An 18,011-nucleotide genomic window follows, 5' to 3' on the forward strand; every position below is an offset into this window, starting at 1 on the left:
GTTATAGCAGCTCTAGGTAACTAAGACACTAAGTAATTAGAAAGCCACCAGTTTTGGCAAATACATCTCCCCCATTTAATCTAGTCCATTTAAGTGCAAGGTCTACCAACCTAGAATACCATTTTTTTACGCAAATAATGTGTATCTTCTACGTTTGTTTGCCAACGATACCTTCTCCCCCCATTGCAAGATATTTTTGTAAGTCCAGTATACTAATTTTTTTTATAGCAACATGTAAGATATAAATTGGCCTAGAGGTGCTTATGAAAACACCTCATGGGGGGAGGGCACGGTTGGCAAACAAACATAGAAAGTTGTGTATTATTTGCATAAAAATAGTGTAAATCAACAGCTCAAAACGTTAGCGTGTCCCAAACTTAGTTCAAACGTTATCAGACAAGACACACAGCAAAAAAATCCGCGTTATTTATGAATTCCATAAACAGCAAGTTACACATTTGAAAAAGAAATACCAGAAAGTAAGATGAAAGTCAAACAGAATGACGCAGTGCATCAGACAGAGGCTCGACCACTAATTCTCTAGTTGTCTCTGAAAAGCTTGACATGCACACGCTGAAGATAAAAGCAGGCGTTTCATCCTTTACCTGATGCCTCCGATTGTGGAGCGGGACGTTCAGTGCGTTATACTGACTATATTCTACAAAACAAAAACGGGTGTGCATTTAAGTCTCTCGTTTTACATGAAGCAGCAGAAAAACGGCTTAACTGTAAAATAATGACTGCTTTGCAGCAGCACAATCATACGAACATAAGAATTTAAAATGACCAAAGCCCCAATCACGTCACAGGAGGATAAGGGAATTGACACAAAATCAGTGGTTGCTCAGATCAAGCAATATTTCTATTTTTTTTTTTTTACGTTCCAGTTAAAAAAAGAGCCAAACGTACTCATTTCCAAGAAATCATTTCAAATACTTCCTTGGGGCCTATCAAGATTACCTAAAAGGCTCATGACATTCTCATTGTCTCCAGCCATCACCCTTCTAAAATAACTGCATGTGGCTGTCACGGATCATCCCAAACATCACTGTTGTCATGACACCACAATGTTCAAAAATCTACCGCTGTCGGCGCAATCCTAACTTTTCCGGGATGGTTTCAACACCTTCCTCACTGTCCTCCTCTTTACCCCAGAGCCTGTCATCGGCCTCTGACAGCTTTCTGACACCCGGCCTCACACCTCCTGGACCTCCTGCTTCTTATGAGCGTCATCTCTACTCAGCGCTTCAGCCACTCAACCTACCTCTCCTGCCTGTGTCCTAAGTCAGAACGACCCCAGTGCCAAAAAGTCAGATTCTGAAAGTCCTCGCGCCACTCTCATCAATTCTCTCGTACGTTCCCACTGTTGCCAGATCGGCTGTGTATTCCCAGCTTGGTCTCCCATCCATCAACACCTCTGTTCTCCTATCAGTCCTCTTTGAGCCTCGCCTAGTTTCATTCCCAGCCTGTTCCATCATTTCTACAACATTTTTGCCAACACAAGACAAGAGCAGGGTCCACTGCAATATACTCTACCAAACTTAGGGGGCCTTCGACGCTGCTCAGAAAACATGATTTCATTGCTGTCTCCCCGTGATAATTCCCATGACACCTACTCCAAACCTTTTCCACGTTAAGCCCTTAATATCTTTCTTCCTCCCTGGCCCTGTCCCATAGATGGAAGGGCCTCACCCCTACTTTGCCAAAAAGACCAGAGACAGAGCACAAGAGGTTCTTACACTTCTCACCCTCCATCTCAGAGTCACGGCTTCCTCACATTTCTTTCCTCATCCAATCCTCCTTCTAGGCCCTTAGGACAGCCCTCCCCCTAACCTTCAGGGAACAGCCCCCCAACCTTCAGGGACCTAACCCATCAATCACACCTTCTTACATCTTCAGCATCACCTCATTACAAAAAAGGCATTTGCTGCAGCTTGTTTAACTCTATCAGCACAGTGACCTCTTCGCCTTGACTTATTAAAAACATTATTACTTATTAATTCTCTACCCTCTCCCCTCCCCCACGCACACAGCCTGTTCTTTTACTACATCACTTCTCATTTCCTTCACCCCCTAAACCTAAACCAAACCCATTGCCATGGAGTAGATTCCGACTCCTAGCGACCCTGCAGGACAGAGTAAAACTGCCCCGTAGGATTTCCAAGGCTGTAGTCTATACAGAAGGAGACTCCCACAAGTGTCTTCCACAGAGCGGCTTGTGGGCTCAAACCACCAACCTTTCATTTCACAGCTAAGCACCTAGCCGCTACACCGCCATTAGCTCCAAAGAAGGCAGAAAATATCATAATTGTGCCATCTTTCAGATGGAGGCACAGGCTGAACTGCCCAAACATAAAACCACTGCACCACCAGGGCTCCTCTTCACCCCCTGCTGCTCAGAAAGCAGCACTGCTCTGTCTGCTCAGCGTCCATTCATTCCCATCCCCTGTGCTAGCAATCTGGGGTCCACTGCACCATGCACAAAGCATTTCTCTCAAAGGTCGGTAGTCCTCTCGTAGTCGCCAAGCCCAGCTGCCTTTACCCTCATCACCCTCTCCGAGCTCTCCACAGCAGGGCACACAGCTGGCCAGTGCCCACTAGGTGGAAACACTCCCTTCTCAGCTTCTATCTCACTCCCTTTCCCCGGCTCCTCTCCACTTCAGCCTCAGACCACTGAGATGGAGAATTCACCAAGGACCCACTTTGCACCCCTAATTCCCATCATTCCCAATACAGGGGCTCATCCATCCCATTGAGATCACTGTCAGTTTATCTTCCAAGGTCAAACCTCATCCTCTTTCCCAAAAACTCGCTCCTCAGCTACCAGACTTTTATTTCTGTCAACTGTACCACCATCTTCTCATCAGCCTGCTTTGTCCTTTTCCCTTACCCTCACGCCCAGCCAAGGACCGAGCTGTTCTCTTTCCTCAATACTTTCTGCACCTCTCCTGACAGCTCAGGCTCAGGGCTCCATGATCGCACACCAGAACTACAATCACAGTAGTCTCAGCCCCTTTCTCCTGTTCCAATATTGTCTACACTCAGTTGCCAGATTAGCTTCGTGGGCACACAGATTTCATCATATTCTCTGACTCAAAAACCTCTCCAATAACCGCACTGCCTTATGGTTTAAATCCCAAGTCCTTAGGCTGGAACGCTATGGTCCACTCCCACCCTCCTGTCAAAACTTGCCTGTCATTGCCCTCCACCTTTCCACCCACCCTAGTCTCCTGTCATGCTTGACTCATTGCTACTCCCCAGACCATGAAGGCACCTTTCGTCCTACACACAAGGCTCCATGCAACTCTGTTTCATTATTCCTCACCTCTGCCCAACAAAACCTACTCATCCATCTAAGCCCGGATGAAAGCAAACTTGTTCCAGGAAGCCTTCTCCAAACAACCCCCCCAGGAGTAACCTCTCCTTCCTCTGGAGTCCCAAGAGCTTCTCTAAGGCACAGTCTAGCTTACATTTTAGACATTTGTGTATCCTACCTCTCCCATACTGGATTCTAAGCTCCTGAAGGAAGAGATTTTTACCTTATAAACTTTGCACCCTCTGTGCTACCTACCAGGTCCCTGGGTGGCAAAAACAGTTTCCAGTTGACTACTAATCGAAAGGCTGGCGGTTCAAATCTACCTAGAGGCCATCTACTTTCGTCAAGATTAAAAAAAAAAACAAAAAAAACCAGTGCCATTTCGTCAAGATTACAGCCGAGAAAATACCTCGGAGCAGTTCTAACCTGTAACACGTGGGGTCACCATGAGTCGGAATCAACGTGACAACAACGGATTTGGTTTTGGGTTTACGCTAATGGCCCATCTGAGCACCTAGCAAATGATCTCTGAATATTTCCTGGCTCAAAGTAATAACCTGTAGATGAGGTGATTAGGACCTAAAACAAGCTAACAATTAGTATTGGGAAAAGGAGAAGAAATTCAAAAGGGAGTGAGAAGAAAATTACTAGAACCTGATGACTGATATTAGGGTCTAAGGGAAAATGAAATGCCAAGATTTTAAGTCTAGCGGACCAAAGTATGATAATGTTATTTAGATTAATAGAAATGCTAGAAACAGGCATTTCAAAGAGGATCCTAAATTTGTGATATAATAAAGACATGCTGATTTCGGTGGTAAATTAAGCCACCGTTTTTCTTTGGTTTCTTTTCTTTCCTCTTTTTTTTAGATCTTCCTAAGAAAATTTTAGGGGAAGTAAAAATCACTTTCAATCATGCGACTGTAGAAAAAGCAAACATATCAATCTGAATCCAAATTGATCCAAAACCCAAACAATTAAGTATCTTCTCGGCTTTCAAGGTTTTGACTGAATTATTGTCTAGAGATCGAATATTTGCCACCATCACACATGTAAATTGATTTTTTTTAAAGGTTTTTTTTGTTGTTGCTGCTCTTGGGTGTATAGACTACCTGCCAGGCCATTCCCACGGTGAACAGGAAACAGGGCTTCCCAAGTCAGCCTCCTAACTGTCACTGGGGATCAGACGTAATCAAAGGGCAGGAGGTAATTTGCTAAGTACCATCCGAGGTCTTAACAGCCTGCAAGCGGCCATCCTAAAACATGACTATTGGTTTCTGCTCATCCAGAGCTGCAGAGAAAGAAGGAAACCAAAGTCTCAAAGAAGAAACCAGTCTACAGAACCAATGGTCTACATGAACAATGACATCACCTACCCTGAAACCAGAAGAACTAGATGGTGCCCAGCTACCACTACCGTTCAGACCAGGGACTCAACAGATACTCCCAGACAGAATGGGAGAAAAATGTAGAATAAAACTCAAATTCCTAAAAAAAAAAAAAAGCCAGATTTACAGACCATTAGAGAATAGATGAACCCCCGAGACTACTGTCCTGAGATACTCTTTAAACCTGGAACTCAAACCACTCCCAGAGATCACCTTTCAGCCAAATGGCAGACTGGCCCATAAAATAAATAATATCACCTATGAGTACTGTCCTCCCAAAAATAATCGTCTAAATGAAACCAAATGGTAAACACTTACCCTAGGCCAAAGATAAGGAGGCAAGGGGGGACAAGGAAGCCAGATTAATGGAAACTACACAACTAAAATGGAAATAACAAGAATGTTGATATATTGTGAAGAATGTAACCAACGTCACTGAACAACAAGTCTAGAAATTGTCAAATGAGAAACTAATTTCCTTTGTAAACTTTCAGCAAAAACACAGTAAAATATTAAAAAAAAAAAAAGAGCAGAAGGCACAAGATATAAGCCAGAGAAGATCCCCCTCCCCCACCAACACCAGCATGAGCTAAATCTTTTTCTGTACAGACATCTGGGTACCTCATGTGCAGGTTGGTTTTTACCTTGGGACATGCTAAACACATGCAATAAGAAAATATGGATTTGGGCTTCCTCCAAGAAAATTGGCTTTGGAGTAGTTACATGTCAATCTGAAATCTCCCCTATGAAATATGCAGGCCAGATCTCATCAAGAGAAGAAGAGGGCAACTCTATGTTGTGCCAATTAAGTTTTTTGCCAAATAGATTAGAAGTTATTTTAATCAGTTGACTACCACAAACTGGAAGGTTCAAAGTTGCAAATAATGACAAAGCGAACATAGTACCTACTTGTATCATTAAAAGGTACTTTTTCATTGATGATTGATAAGGACTCCTCTAATCTACCCGACAAATCCTCATGAAGATGCTTTAACTGCAACTGACTGAAAGAAAAAAATACAAAACCATATTATCACCAATTAGACAGCGAATCTTCATTTGCTCGTCTCCCCGACAGCTGGTACTGGGCTTCAGAGAATCGTGCCTTACATCTGGGATGCTCTTGGTGGTGGAGAATTGTTAAAAGACAAAGACGAGAAAAATACTAAGCCTCCAATCTAAAACCCCTGCGGCTCGGGCTGAACGGTGTGGAGGTTTGGAAGAATTTATCACAGTCCCAGCTATCTTATCAACCCTAAGTTTCTTTCCGAAAATAAGTAATTTTAGAGTCATTTTCAAAATCATAAATTTTCTCCTTATGACATGTATTTATTCAAGTATTACAGCAAAGTTTTTTTTTTTTTAATATTATGTCAGATCTTTTTTCCTTGAGCTCAAAGAAAATAAACTGAAGCTTTTTTTCTGATTTTAATTCGATAATGAGAATCAGTACACATCGGAACCATGTATGTAATTCTGCCAACGCAAGTAAACTGAACTAAGAAATACACTTGAATCAATCCTATTAAAACCTAAAGTGTTATGTTATTTATCATGTAAATTTAACTTCCATCCATAAGTGATATTTTAAGATTCAGGTATCTCCAAAGTATATCATATAAAACCCGTATTTAATTCAAAATATACATAAAAAGGCTTGCATTGTGACGATTAGTCAGTTGTCCCGCCTGGGATGATTAATCAGAGGGCCTTAGAGTGGTAAACAGAAAGCACCCAGTCTTCAGTACAGGAGTCCCAGAAAGTTATCTGCCACAACCCAAAACATCTGCAGGCTGTGGGCTATTGCACAAACAACTCTATCAAGAATGCTTAAGGCCCCAAAGATCACAAAACTAAAATGAACCCTGAAGATGAACTACTCCATCTCCTCATTTCAAATTAAGACAGGAGCTGCTAAAGCCAAAACTCAGGTCTTCTGATCCTGACTTCAAGCCCCTCTTAGAATTCATGTTTCCACATACCATTCTTCCGTTCGAAGTCGACATTCCTTGGCCTCCTTTTCTAGGGCCTGAGATTTTACCTGAATTTTAGAAGAAGAAAAAAAAGCAGGTGGTTCAGGATACAGGTGTGGGCACTCTTAGGAGACAGTGCAGGCAACAGTCTCCCCGAGTGACTAACTTGTGTTCTGTAAAGTGCACAGACAATTCACAGAAGCCCTGACTATCCTGTCACATGCTCTCACAAACAGTCGGCCTTACTTCTAGTTTAGCCTTGTCGTTCTGCAGCTTCTCAATGGTTTCCATGTACTTCCGCGTCAGGCCGTCGACCACTGCTTGGTGCTGGGTGGCCTCCATCTCCAGCGTGGCCAGCCGGCTCCTCAGCTCTGCCTCCACATGCTTGTGCTGCTCGTCGGCTTCAAAAAACTGAAAGGAAAAGACCATTTCTCTTCTCACAATATCCTCAACCACACAAGCAAAAGGAGAACAACAGCGAATATTCACTGAGCAACGTCCACATGACTCCATATGTTCACTCAACTCACTGAGCCCTCACTATATCAGAGGGAGTCCTATCATCAACCCCCTTGACAGATATGGAAACTGGGGCTTAATGGAGTCCCATGACTTGCCTAGTGTCTTACAGCTAGAATACAGCAGAAACGATTTGAACACAGGAAGCCTACTCCAAAGCCTCCTTCCTCCCAGATTCATGAATTTCTCTTGCATACAATTTCTGGCACACAGAGAATTCACCTTGTCAGGGTATAACTTTTCTACTAGGCTAACAGCCACAATTAGATAATCAAAATTAGAACAAATGCTAACGCTAAAACAGGTAAACCTTGTCCCCTCAGTGAGAGTCCTTTTACTAAAGAAGAATGATGAATACTTAGACACAAAAGGCACTGAGGTCCAGAGTTCATTTTTTAGTGTTTTCAAAGACTGAGAATTAGTCCACATTTATTTTGCCATTTGACTATAGCAAAAAAAAAAAAAAATCAGGAGCTATACTTGGAAATGCTACACTATGAAACTTACGACATACAGAACAGTCTGGGGACAGGCATTCACTGTTCCTCAACATTCCACAAATATCTGAGTGCTGGCCATGGAGGAGGCCCTGTGCCGAGCTGGGCAAACAAAATCAACACGGCCCTCCCCTCATAGACCATGCAAAGGAACAGATAGGAAACCATACTCTCACGGACCTTACAAAGAAACAGATAGGAAACCAACTAAACATTACTAAACCAAAAAGCAAACACTACTTGTGGATAAACAGCCGCCACCTAAACGATCCATCCAATCGTTTCCTATATAGAATGAATAACCCAAAACCCAGCACTGTCAAGTCGATTCCAACTCATAGCGACCCTACAGGACAGAGTAGAACTGCCCCATAGAGTTTCCAAGGAGTGCCTGGTGGATTCGAACTGCCGACCCTTTGGTTCACAGCCAAAGCACTTAACCACTACACCACCAGGGTTTCCCCTATAGAATGAATAGTTCCCATATATTTCTCTATTGTTAAACATAAACTCACTCTGCTGTCCTCTGTACAAAAATGCATACTTCAAAGCCCAAGTCCACATTAAGATGTATACAGGATTTGAGAAATGAATAAATGACGTGACATATACATCTAAGACCGAAAGAGACGTTGAAACACCCACACATACACAAAACATTCTATCTGTACAGGTTTTTCGACATTCTAGATCATACAGCCCATTTTTCAATTCACCAGGAAAAACCAGAAGATTCACTCACTTGTATATGCAAGCGTTCGTTCTCTTCTATCTTCTTCTGCAGATCTTCATCAAAGACGCTCTTCTGCTCTTGACTCAACTGAGAGGAAGATTCTCCACTTTTCTGATGGAAAGAATAAGTTACGCCCACATAACTTTCACCCTCTAGAGAAAAAGCCTACGGTACACAGGTTGGCTATCACCTTAGCAGCCTGTCTCTTCTACATGTTCACCATTCTCAACAAATCCTGCAAAAGCTAGGCAGTCCATCATTTAACTTTTCCTGTGTGACGCAAGTTGGAACTGCAAATACTGCAATGGACAGGAAAGCTTTAAAAAGAGAGAGAGAGAAGCAGGAAGGCTCGCTGTTCTCTGTAGGTGAACTCAGGAGTTGTTCTGCTGGGGGACAGTGCATCCCCAGAAAGCCAGCTATACAAATACGTAAGGAGTATCATTTCCGTTCAATCTCTTGGTTTGGGAAATGACAGTTTTATCAGTTCCGTGGTCTGAGTTGCTAAACTCCTTTTAGAAATTTTAAAAGACTGCTTAACAGCATTCGCAAACGTAAGTGTATCTCAAAGTTCGCATAAATTTCTTTTTTTTAAAAAGCCTAACCATATAAAATAAAGCCGTTATAAATAAGCAGAAGAGAAAAGTTCCAAGATTATGAAAAATACCTTCCTTTTTGCTTTTTTTATTAACATTTCCGAGTGAGAAGAATAGCACTATTTAACAGATGCAATAACGAACACTTGTTTTCACGGACTTCGTGGAACTGAGACCATTCAGGAGACAGACTGACAGTGAAACAGCGTTCACACATCAGTCACCACCCTTCTCTGCTTTCTCATACCCTCGCTCCTCACTTCAGATGAAGCCACCTGCTGAACTAAAACATCCAGTGTGAACCAAAGACGGAAAAGCCCTTTGAAAATGGAGCAGCTACTTAAAAAAAAAAAAGGCATTAAATATTCACCATGTTTAGAACCCAAAGGTGCATAAGGAACGCTGCTGAATGACATACTCTGGTTCCACAGCTCTCTCAAATCTGGATTAAAATTCATTCAGAAGTCTTACCCCCAAACTTCTGCTAAAACAGTCCTGGGAGAAGACCTTAATAACCTGGCAGCATTGTTGAATTATAGGTGGCCATTTTTTTTTATTCCCTCCCTAGGGTCTTTCAGAATTTCTAGAGTATGTGTACCGTATTTTTACACAAATAACACATGCGTTATATGCCTCTTTGCCAACCACGCAACCTCTCCACGCATTACTTTCCTAGGTGTGCTACGTGCGTTACATGTGTGTGGGTCTGCGTTATCTGTGAAAAATACGGTACCTTGGGAAAGTTTCCCAAGCTGGTCTAATACTTATCTGTTTTGCATTCTCTGTTTCCCCTTGGGAAACCCTGGAGGCGAGGTGGTTAAGAGCTACAGCTGCTAACCAAAAGACTGGCAGTTTGAATCTACCAGGAGCTTGCTGGAAACCATATACGGCAGTTCTACCCTGTCCTATAGGGTCGCTATGAGTCTGAATCGGCTGGACAGCAACCAGTTTGTTTTTTTGTTCCCCCTTTATTTGGAAACTGCTGATCTAGAGAATTCTTCCATGTAAAGGAAAAGCATATGGGAAAGTTACTGACATATCATTATGTCAAATGCCCAGTATGTGGCAAATACAGTCAGGGCAAAAATACCAAACTGTCCGCATAAGAATGAACACTTAGAAAAACGCATCTGCTATGGACTTATATAAACCTAAGGTACGAGTGTTTCAACTGCTACTTTCACATCTTATGAACAGCAGTTACAATTTGACAATATTTCTCATCTTACTCACCCTACTTTGTATTAATAGCAACTTTGTATAACCAAAAGATACCAACAATTTTGACCAATAAGAGATTTCCATCTACTTTTCTCAGACACTTAACCATGTACATGTTTGGTCCTAATAAATTCTTTAAAACTTAGTTTCATATAAAATGTCTCTATACTTAGTAAATACAAATGGTAAATGCCTGCTTTCTTGATCCACTAGCCAGGTGTAATATTTGGGGGTCAGTTAAAAAAAGAATTTGGGGATGGGATCTTCTGTTAAAACCAGGATGGCCTGTAGGCTTCTGTACTTAATGACAAGGTCACACCAATTTGCTTTTATGTGAATCTACCTTGTTTTTCTTGCCTCGGGGTTCACTTAGAGCCAGCTCATCCTGAAGCAGTTCTACCCTCTTGGCAAGCTGCAGATTTCGAAATGTCAAACTGTCCATCTCCTGTTGTAGCTTTCTCAATGACTGATCCTTCATTTTTAGTTGTTCCTGTATCAAAGTGAAAAGAGACCACCCCTCAAAATTTAGCCTGAAGGTTTAGAAATAACACACACACACACAAAAAAAACTTGTTTGTTTCATCAAAACATAATCAAGACCACCTGCTTTAGGGAATCCAAGCTGTATGTTTATCATTCCAGTTCTGACGTCTGTAGCTGTTTTGTGGAAAAATCATTTTTTGGCCCAAGTAAATTAAAAAAGAAAATAAAAACAGCAAGTATACTAAAGTTACAGATAGCCACATCACAGTAAAACAGTAAAATGTTGTCAAACCTATGAAAATCAGCAGACACAAAGCTTGAGGCTACAAATTTATAAACTTGAGTCTTTAAAGAGGGCCTCAAGACTCATCGATGAGACCCATCAGTGAGCAAGAATGGAAAGAAATATTACTTGTACTCATTTTTTCCTATAAATTCTCCCTGAATTTAAATTTGTTAAAATGAAGTCTTTTCTACACACTTAATTTTACTTTAACTACTCTGAGAAGTCAAAAACAAAAATCTATGTTCATATAATGCAAAAATATTTTCAGATACTGTTCTATATCAATTCATTTTAAAACTAAATGAAAACAAAAACAAAATCTAAGATCTAAACAACATGCCTTCTGCTGACCAATCTGAACTCTGTTTACATCACAACGGGGTAAGAAAATGGGAAGCTAAAGAGAAATATTTCGTTTCAGTTTATTCTTAAAAAAATTATTCTAACAATATTTTACTTATGATATTTCAAAAAACTTTGCATTCACTGATAACCAAACACAGATGGCTATTTTCAACGAAAATAAAATCTGTTGTTGTAGTTAGTTGTTGAGTTGATCTCGACTCACGGCGACCCCATGTATGCAGAGTAGAACCGTGTCCACAGGGTTTTCTTGGCTGAGATCTTTCAGAAGCAGATCGTCAGGCCTGTCTTCCAGGGTGCCTCTGGGTGGGTTTGAACCGCCAACCTTTCAAGTCGTAGTAGAACCCTTAACCGTATACGCCACCTAGGGACTCCTTCTTAAAATCTACTACTGTATTTATATTTAAAGAACTGTACTTCCATTACTTTGACTGAAACGATCATTACGTTAAGAAGAGGAAGGTTTTAATGACGAGGTGATCAGAATACAGAAACAGTAACCTAAAAACCACAGAATGGTGCCCACAATCTTCTGAAGTTAGTTGCATATGAGAAGCAGGGCTTAGGGGACTAAAACCATTACATTCCCATTAAATAGATAAGTATTGTCCGTTTCTATTTCTTGTTTACTCAGCCCGTAATTATTACCTTAAGTTCAAAGGTAAACATAGGCCCAGCCCATGTCGAAACCACCATATACTCCACATCAATGAATGTTTGCCATACCCGATAACTAACTGAAGAGGCAAACCCAATAAAATCAAAAGCCTGCTATAAGACAGAACACCCTAACATTCCCTTCTAACAAAACAGTATAGCCATCAGCACTATAATTATAATGGCCACTACAATGAATAGCAAAACAAAAAGTAATTTCTTTAGATCTTTGTAATGAATTAATCACTCCATTAGTCAATGATTAATTTCAGAAACCATCTATCGCCACCTCTCTCTCAACCCCCATTTCTACCATGGGGATAATAATGTTATCTGCCCTCCCAGAGTTTAAGACAAAATGAGATCACAGATGTAGTGGTGCACGCTCAAAAAATGGAACCTGCTGTCACCATGGCCTCTGTTACTTCTGTCATTACCATCATCTCCACCATCACAGAGTTCACCAAACAGAGCCAGCAATGGGTGGGGGTCAAACAGCAGGACAGGCTACTGAGACAAGCTGGGATATAATTGTCCTCCATAACAGGCTTACCGTCATTAGGAGAAATAATGCTCATTTCTGCAATGACTGAGGTAATGTAATCCTGCCCTGGGTGCAGAGAGGGTAGGAAGTATTGAATCATCTCAGCCCTGGGTCTGTGGTAACAGTACCTGAGGAAGGGGTACTCTCAGAGACAGACTTCTCTTGTGTGGGGTCCTACGTTGGCTAAATAGGAAACATATTCCTGAGTCCAGGTTACCTGAGTGGCCCCACCTGAGAAATATCACTGGTTGAGGCTACCCTTGAAAGAGACAAGAGTAAAGGGCATCTCATCCCTTTTGTCTAAAGGAGAGAGTGGAGGGAGCAAGAGAGACAGCGGAAGAGTGCGGTAGGCAGAAGAGTTAACTGAGACTTAGCCAAGAAGGAATCCATAGCCTAGATTAATTAATCCATTTAAAAAATGTCTTAGGCAGTATTTATTACATGCCTAGTGGAATGAAACAGTAACAAATTCCTTCATCCCCTATCACATTTCTTTCCTCAGTTAACAAGGGCTGATGGTGGAAAGTAATCACTCAAACAAAGTATCCCGGTTAACACAGATTATCACTATTAAATAGCTGAACCCAAAGGCAAGATGAATGGATAAATGACTAAAAAAAGTAAATCCATTTATTAGGGGTGTACTATGTGCTAAGTGGTGCCATGGTTAAGCGCTCAGCTGCTAACCAAAAGGTCAGCGGTTTGAGCCATCCATGGGAGAAAGATGCGGTAGTCCGTTCCCATACAGATGACAGCCTCGGAAACCCTGTGTGGCAGTTCAACCATGAGTCGGAATGGCTATGAGTCAGAATTGACTCGATGGTAATGGGTTTGGGTTTTTTGGACTATATGCTTAGTGCTGGGGATATAAATATGACTATGAGTTGGAAGTGACTCAACAGCAATGGGTTTGGTTTTTTGGTTTTACGACACAGCCCCCCTCAGAGAGCTCCACCTAGTGATGAAGACAGAAAAATCTATCCAAAACCAAACCAATTGCTGTTGAGTTGATTCCGACTCACAGCAACCCTATGGGACAGAGAAGAACTGCCCCACAGAGTTTCCAAGGAGCGGCTGGTGGATTCGAACTGCTGACCTTTTGGTTTGTAGCAGAGCTCTTAACCACTGTGTCACCAGGGCTCCAAGACAGATAAGAAGCCCCATTAATCCAGATGAATTTTCCTAAATAAAGTCCTTGAGGTATAGGAGAAATGCATCAGATAAAGTCAAATAATACTTTTTTTGCATAATCTTCAGTAAGGAAATCAAAGCACATTACATTTATGCCTAAGCAAATAGGAATATTAAACAAGCATAAAAACTATGTTACCTTCCACTGTCCTTAGTGAATAAGGGGTCAGAGTTGGGACTTTAACCCAGAAAACTGGCTGAATTCCCTACACAGTGCTTCACAACACACGAACTCAGCCCTCATGACGCAAATGCCCCATTGCATACCTTTAAAGCAGCAGAATTTGCTTGTTCATCCACAACACCTTTTTTCAGGACCTGATTTTGAGCCCGAAGCTGAAATACAGCAAGCAGTAATTCAGTTTTCAATATAAAACAATAGCTTGTAAGGAAACCAATTTCTGTTACTCTACAAGAATTAATACATATACATGAGAAGTACAAAAATACACATCAGCTCCAAAGAGGGTAGTAAATGTCATAATTGTGCCATTTTCCAGATGGGGACACAGGAGCTGAGCTGCCCAAAGACATAAAACTAATCAACGAATAAACTCCTTGACTTGCAGCTCATCGTTCTTTCTGTGAAGCCAAGTTACCTCCCTAAATAAAAACCAGTACGAATAGTGAAGTACTGAACGTACTGTTTTCCTTAAAATTCTGGCACGCCACTCATTTGTAAAATACAAACAACTGGATGTGTTATGCAATAAGAACTGTAGAGAAAATAAAATGTGAGACATCAACATGCCCGGTGGGACACGGTGCCTAATATTATACGTGCAAATGCCATCAGTAACAGTGGCCTCAAGGATGATAGGCTTGTCATCAGGCATCAACTGATGAGTACACAAACACAACTAAGAAGCAGGCTCAGATAAGAAATTAATAACGATAGCAACTTACACAGGAACGCGCGTTAGGTAGCAGGCACTATCTTAAGTGCTTTACATGTGTTACCTCACCTAACCCTCACAAGTCCGTGAGGTTAAGTACTATAGTTATCTCCATTTTACAGATGAGAAAATTGAGGCACAGAGAAGTGACAATGCTGAGATTCAGACCCAGCAGTCTTCACTTGAGTCACAAAGCTAGTTCGTGTATATTGCTTACTGTTTTACAGAGTTACGTTGAAGCAATAAAAGCAATCAGGAGGAAAGTGGGGGAAGTATTTGGGGAAGAGGTAGGACTTCTTTCACCCCCCCATTAACTGAGGAATAACTTAAGTAAAGTATAGACATCAAAATTACACATCTTGATGAATTTTTTTCGTACGTATACACCCGTGTAACCACTGGCAGGGCATAGAAAGATAAAATTCCCTTCTATAGCAAGAGGAAAACATTCTCAAGAGGGAGAACACAGCAAGTAAGTGTAAACATTAAACCCAACGTGACCAGGCTCAGTACAGAGACCATGAGAGGCCAGGTTCTTCTCTGAGACACTGAAAAGAATAGGACAATTTTATCCGTGAGCTCAAAAAATAATCTACTTTTAATTCTGCACAGCTTGGATCTGTCTTCTGAAAACAAAAATGGCTCTTTTCTGTGCCAAAAGAGTAGGGATATTTGAGTATTTGAAACTCAATAGAAAATTCTGCTAAGATTCTAGCAAGCAAAGCAGGAGCACTGCAGGATGTCAGAGCAAAAGACAGACTAAAAGGACAAGCTTCTTCTATTTTTAGAAAGCTAAAAGTCACAGTTCACTGTCACAACAGAAAGAAGACCCAGATCTTGCCTCTGCCATTTACTGGGCAATATGAACGTTTAACTTTTCTAAGCCTCAGTCATGTGGTCAATAAAATGGATCAATATACCCGCCCTGTCTTCTTCCTTCTGATGTTGTTCTGAGAGCCAGATGAGAAACTTATATCAACTCACACTTTAAACCATCAAGTGCCCAACCAATGAAATGCAATTCTTATTAGAATGGAATCAGAGAGACAACAATATATTTATTACAGTTTATCTGGTATCAGGCATCGTACTAAATAGAAGATATGGGGAAGAGAAAGAAGTAGAACATATAGTCCCTGTTTTCAAAGAGCTTACGATTTAGAAGGAAAGATAAAATATCAAAAAATAACTAGAATACTAGTATTTCCTGCTTTTAAGAAAGTTGTATAGACATTAAATTCTCTAGAACAGGAATCTACAAACTAAGGCCTGTGGACCAAATTTGGTCTGCTTCCTGTTTTTATAAATAAGTTGGAACACAGCCATACTCATTCATTTATGTATTGTCTATGGCTGCTTTTGAGCTACAACAGAATTAAGTACTTTCAACAGAAACCATACAGCCCCACCCTAAAATATGAATCCAGCAGGCGCTCCTTGGAAATCCTATGGGGCAGTTCTACTCTGTCCAATAGGGTCGCGATGAGTTGGAATCAACTCAATGACAATGGGTTTGATTTTTTTGGTTTTGGCCCTTTACACAAAAAGTTTACCAGCTCCTTGCTCTAGAAGTTCAGAAGAGAAAAATACCATTTTAAGGTTCACTTCTATCATCTAGTACTCTATTTTTTAATCATTACCAACATACTGCTGGATAATACACTACCTAGATTACAGAATTCAACACTTTCAAACTCACAGAGCCCAAACACAGCAATACTACTTCAGTCTTTAGGTTCCATTTCATACCCCTTTCCTAACTTTTATCTATAATCTCTTACATGTCTTTTCTGTGTGGTATGCAGAGGCTCCTAATGACTGCTTCAAGAGCTCCCCAGAAAAAACATGACCCATCAGTATGTTGACTACAAGAGACATACCTTAGGCACAAAGACATAAATAAGTTAAAAATCAAAGGATGGAAAAAAATATATCATGCAAACAGTAACCAAAAAACAACAGGAGTGGCAATATTAATCTCTGATAAAACGGACTTTAAATCAAAATCCATCATAGGAAACAAGAAGAGAGATCACACAATGATTCAAGGAAAAATCCACCAAGAAGATATAATCATAATAAATATCTACACACCCAATGACGGTGCTCCAAAATACATAAAACGAACACTAACAGCACTGAAAAGAGAAACTGAGAGTTCCACAATAATGGTAGGAGACTTTAACACACAACTTTTGATGAAGGAGAAAATAGAAAGAAACTAAGCAAAGATACAGAAGATCTAAACAAAATTAACAAACTTGACCTCACAGACATATACAGAACATTTCACCCAACAGCAACACAGCATACATTCTTCTCCAACGTACATGCATCATCCTCCAGAATACATCATATTTTAGCCCACAAAGCACCCTCAATAAATTCAAAAACATCAAAATAATACAAAGCATCTTCTCTGACCACAACGTTATAAAACTAGAAATCAGTAACAGGAAGAACAAGGGAAAAAAATCAAACGCATGGAAACTAAATAACACCTTGCTGAAAAACCACTAGGTAATAGAAGAAATTAAAAAAAAAAATCCTAGAATCAAATGAGAATGAAAACACAACATACCACAACCTGTGGGACACAGCAAAAGCAGTGCTAAGAAAAGAATTCATAGCAATAGAGGCACACATCAAAAAAGAAGGGCCAAAACCAATAACTTATCCCTACAACTCAACAATAGAAAAAGAGTAGCAAAAGAAACTCACAGTTACCAGAAAAAGGAAATAACAAAGACGAGAGCAGAAATAAATAGAAAACAGAAAAATATGAGAATGAATCAACAAGGCTAGAAGTTGGTTCTTGGAGAAGATCAATAAAATAGACAAACCACAGGCCAAACTGACAAAGAAAAACGAGAAGATGCAAATAACCAAAATAACAAACGAAATGGGCAACATTATAACAAAACCAGCTGAGATTAAAAAGGATCATAATGGAATACTACGAAAAAGTGTACTCCAACAAATCTGAAAACCTCGAAGAAATGAACAGATTTCTAGTAGCACACCACCTACCTAAACTAACACAAACTGAAGTAGAACATTTAAACAGACCCATAACAAAAGAAGAAATTGAAGAGATGATTTAAAAAAAAAAAAAAACTCCGAAAAAAAAGAAAACCCTGCCCAGAAGGCTTCACTGGAGAATCCTACAAAACATTCAGAGAAGAGTTGACACCAATCCTACTCAAACTATTCCAGAACACAGAAAAGGAAGGAATACCCACGAATTCATTCTCTGAGGCCAGCAGAACCCTGATAACAAGGCCAGACAAACACACTACTAAAAAAGAAAATTATAGGCCAATATCCCTCATGAATACATATGTAGCAATT

The 18,011-nt window shown here is 40.5% G+C and overlaps 1 protein-coding gene across 6 annotated transcripts in view; it reads right to left on the reverse strand.

Moving 5' to 3' along the window:
- Positions 1–18,011, reverse strand: part of PPP1R21 (protein phosphatase 1 regulatory subunit 21) — an 85,461-nt gene that overhangs the window by 57,178 nt on the left and 10,272 nt on the right. For all 6 annotated transcript variants that reach the window (XM_023557254.2, XM_064277121.1, XM_064277120.1 and 3 more), the window contains exons 2-8: positions 14,032–14,100; positions 10,584–10,730; positions 8,436–8,537; positions 6,924–7,088; positions 6,687–6,745; positions 5,614–5,708; positions 606–658 (exon numbers count right to left, since the gene is read on the reverse strand). In XM_023557254.2, coding sequence (XP_023413022.1) covers positions 606–658; positions 5,614–5,708; positions 6,687–6,745; positions 6,924–7,088; positions 8,436–8,537; positions 10,584–10,730; positions 14,032–14,100 — 690 coding nt within the window. The remainder of the gene's footprint in view (positions 1–605; positions 659–5,613; positions 5,709–6,686; positions 6,746–6,923; positions 7,089–8,435; positions 8,538–10,583; positions 10,731–14,031; positions 14,101–18,011) is intronic.

The sequence above is a fragment of the Loxodonta africana genome, chromosome 26 (genome assembly GCF_030014295.1).
Source record: "Loxodonta africana isolate mLoxAfr1 chromosome 26, mLoxAfr1.hap2, whole genome shotgun sequence".
Classification (NCBI taxonomy): domain Eukaryota; kingdom Metazoa; phylum Chordata; class Mammalia; order Proboscidea; family Elephantidae; genus Loxodonta; species Loxodonta africana.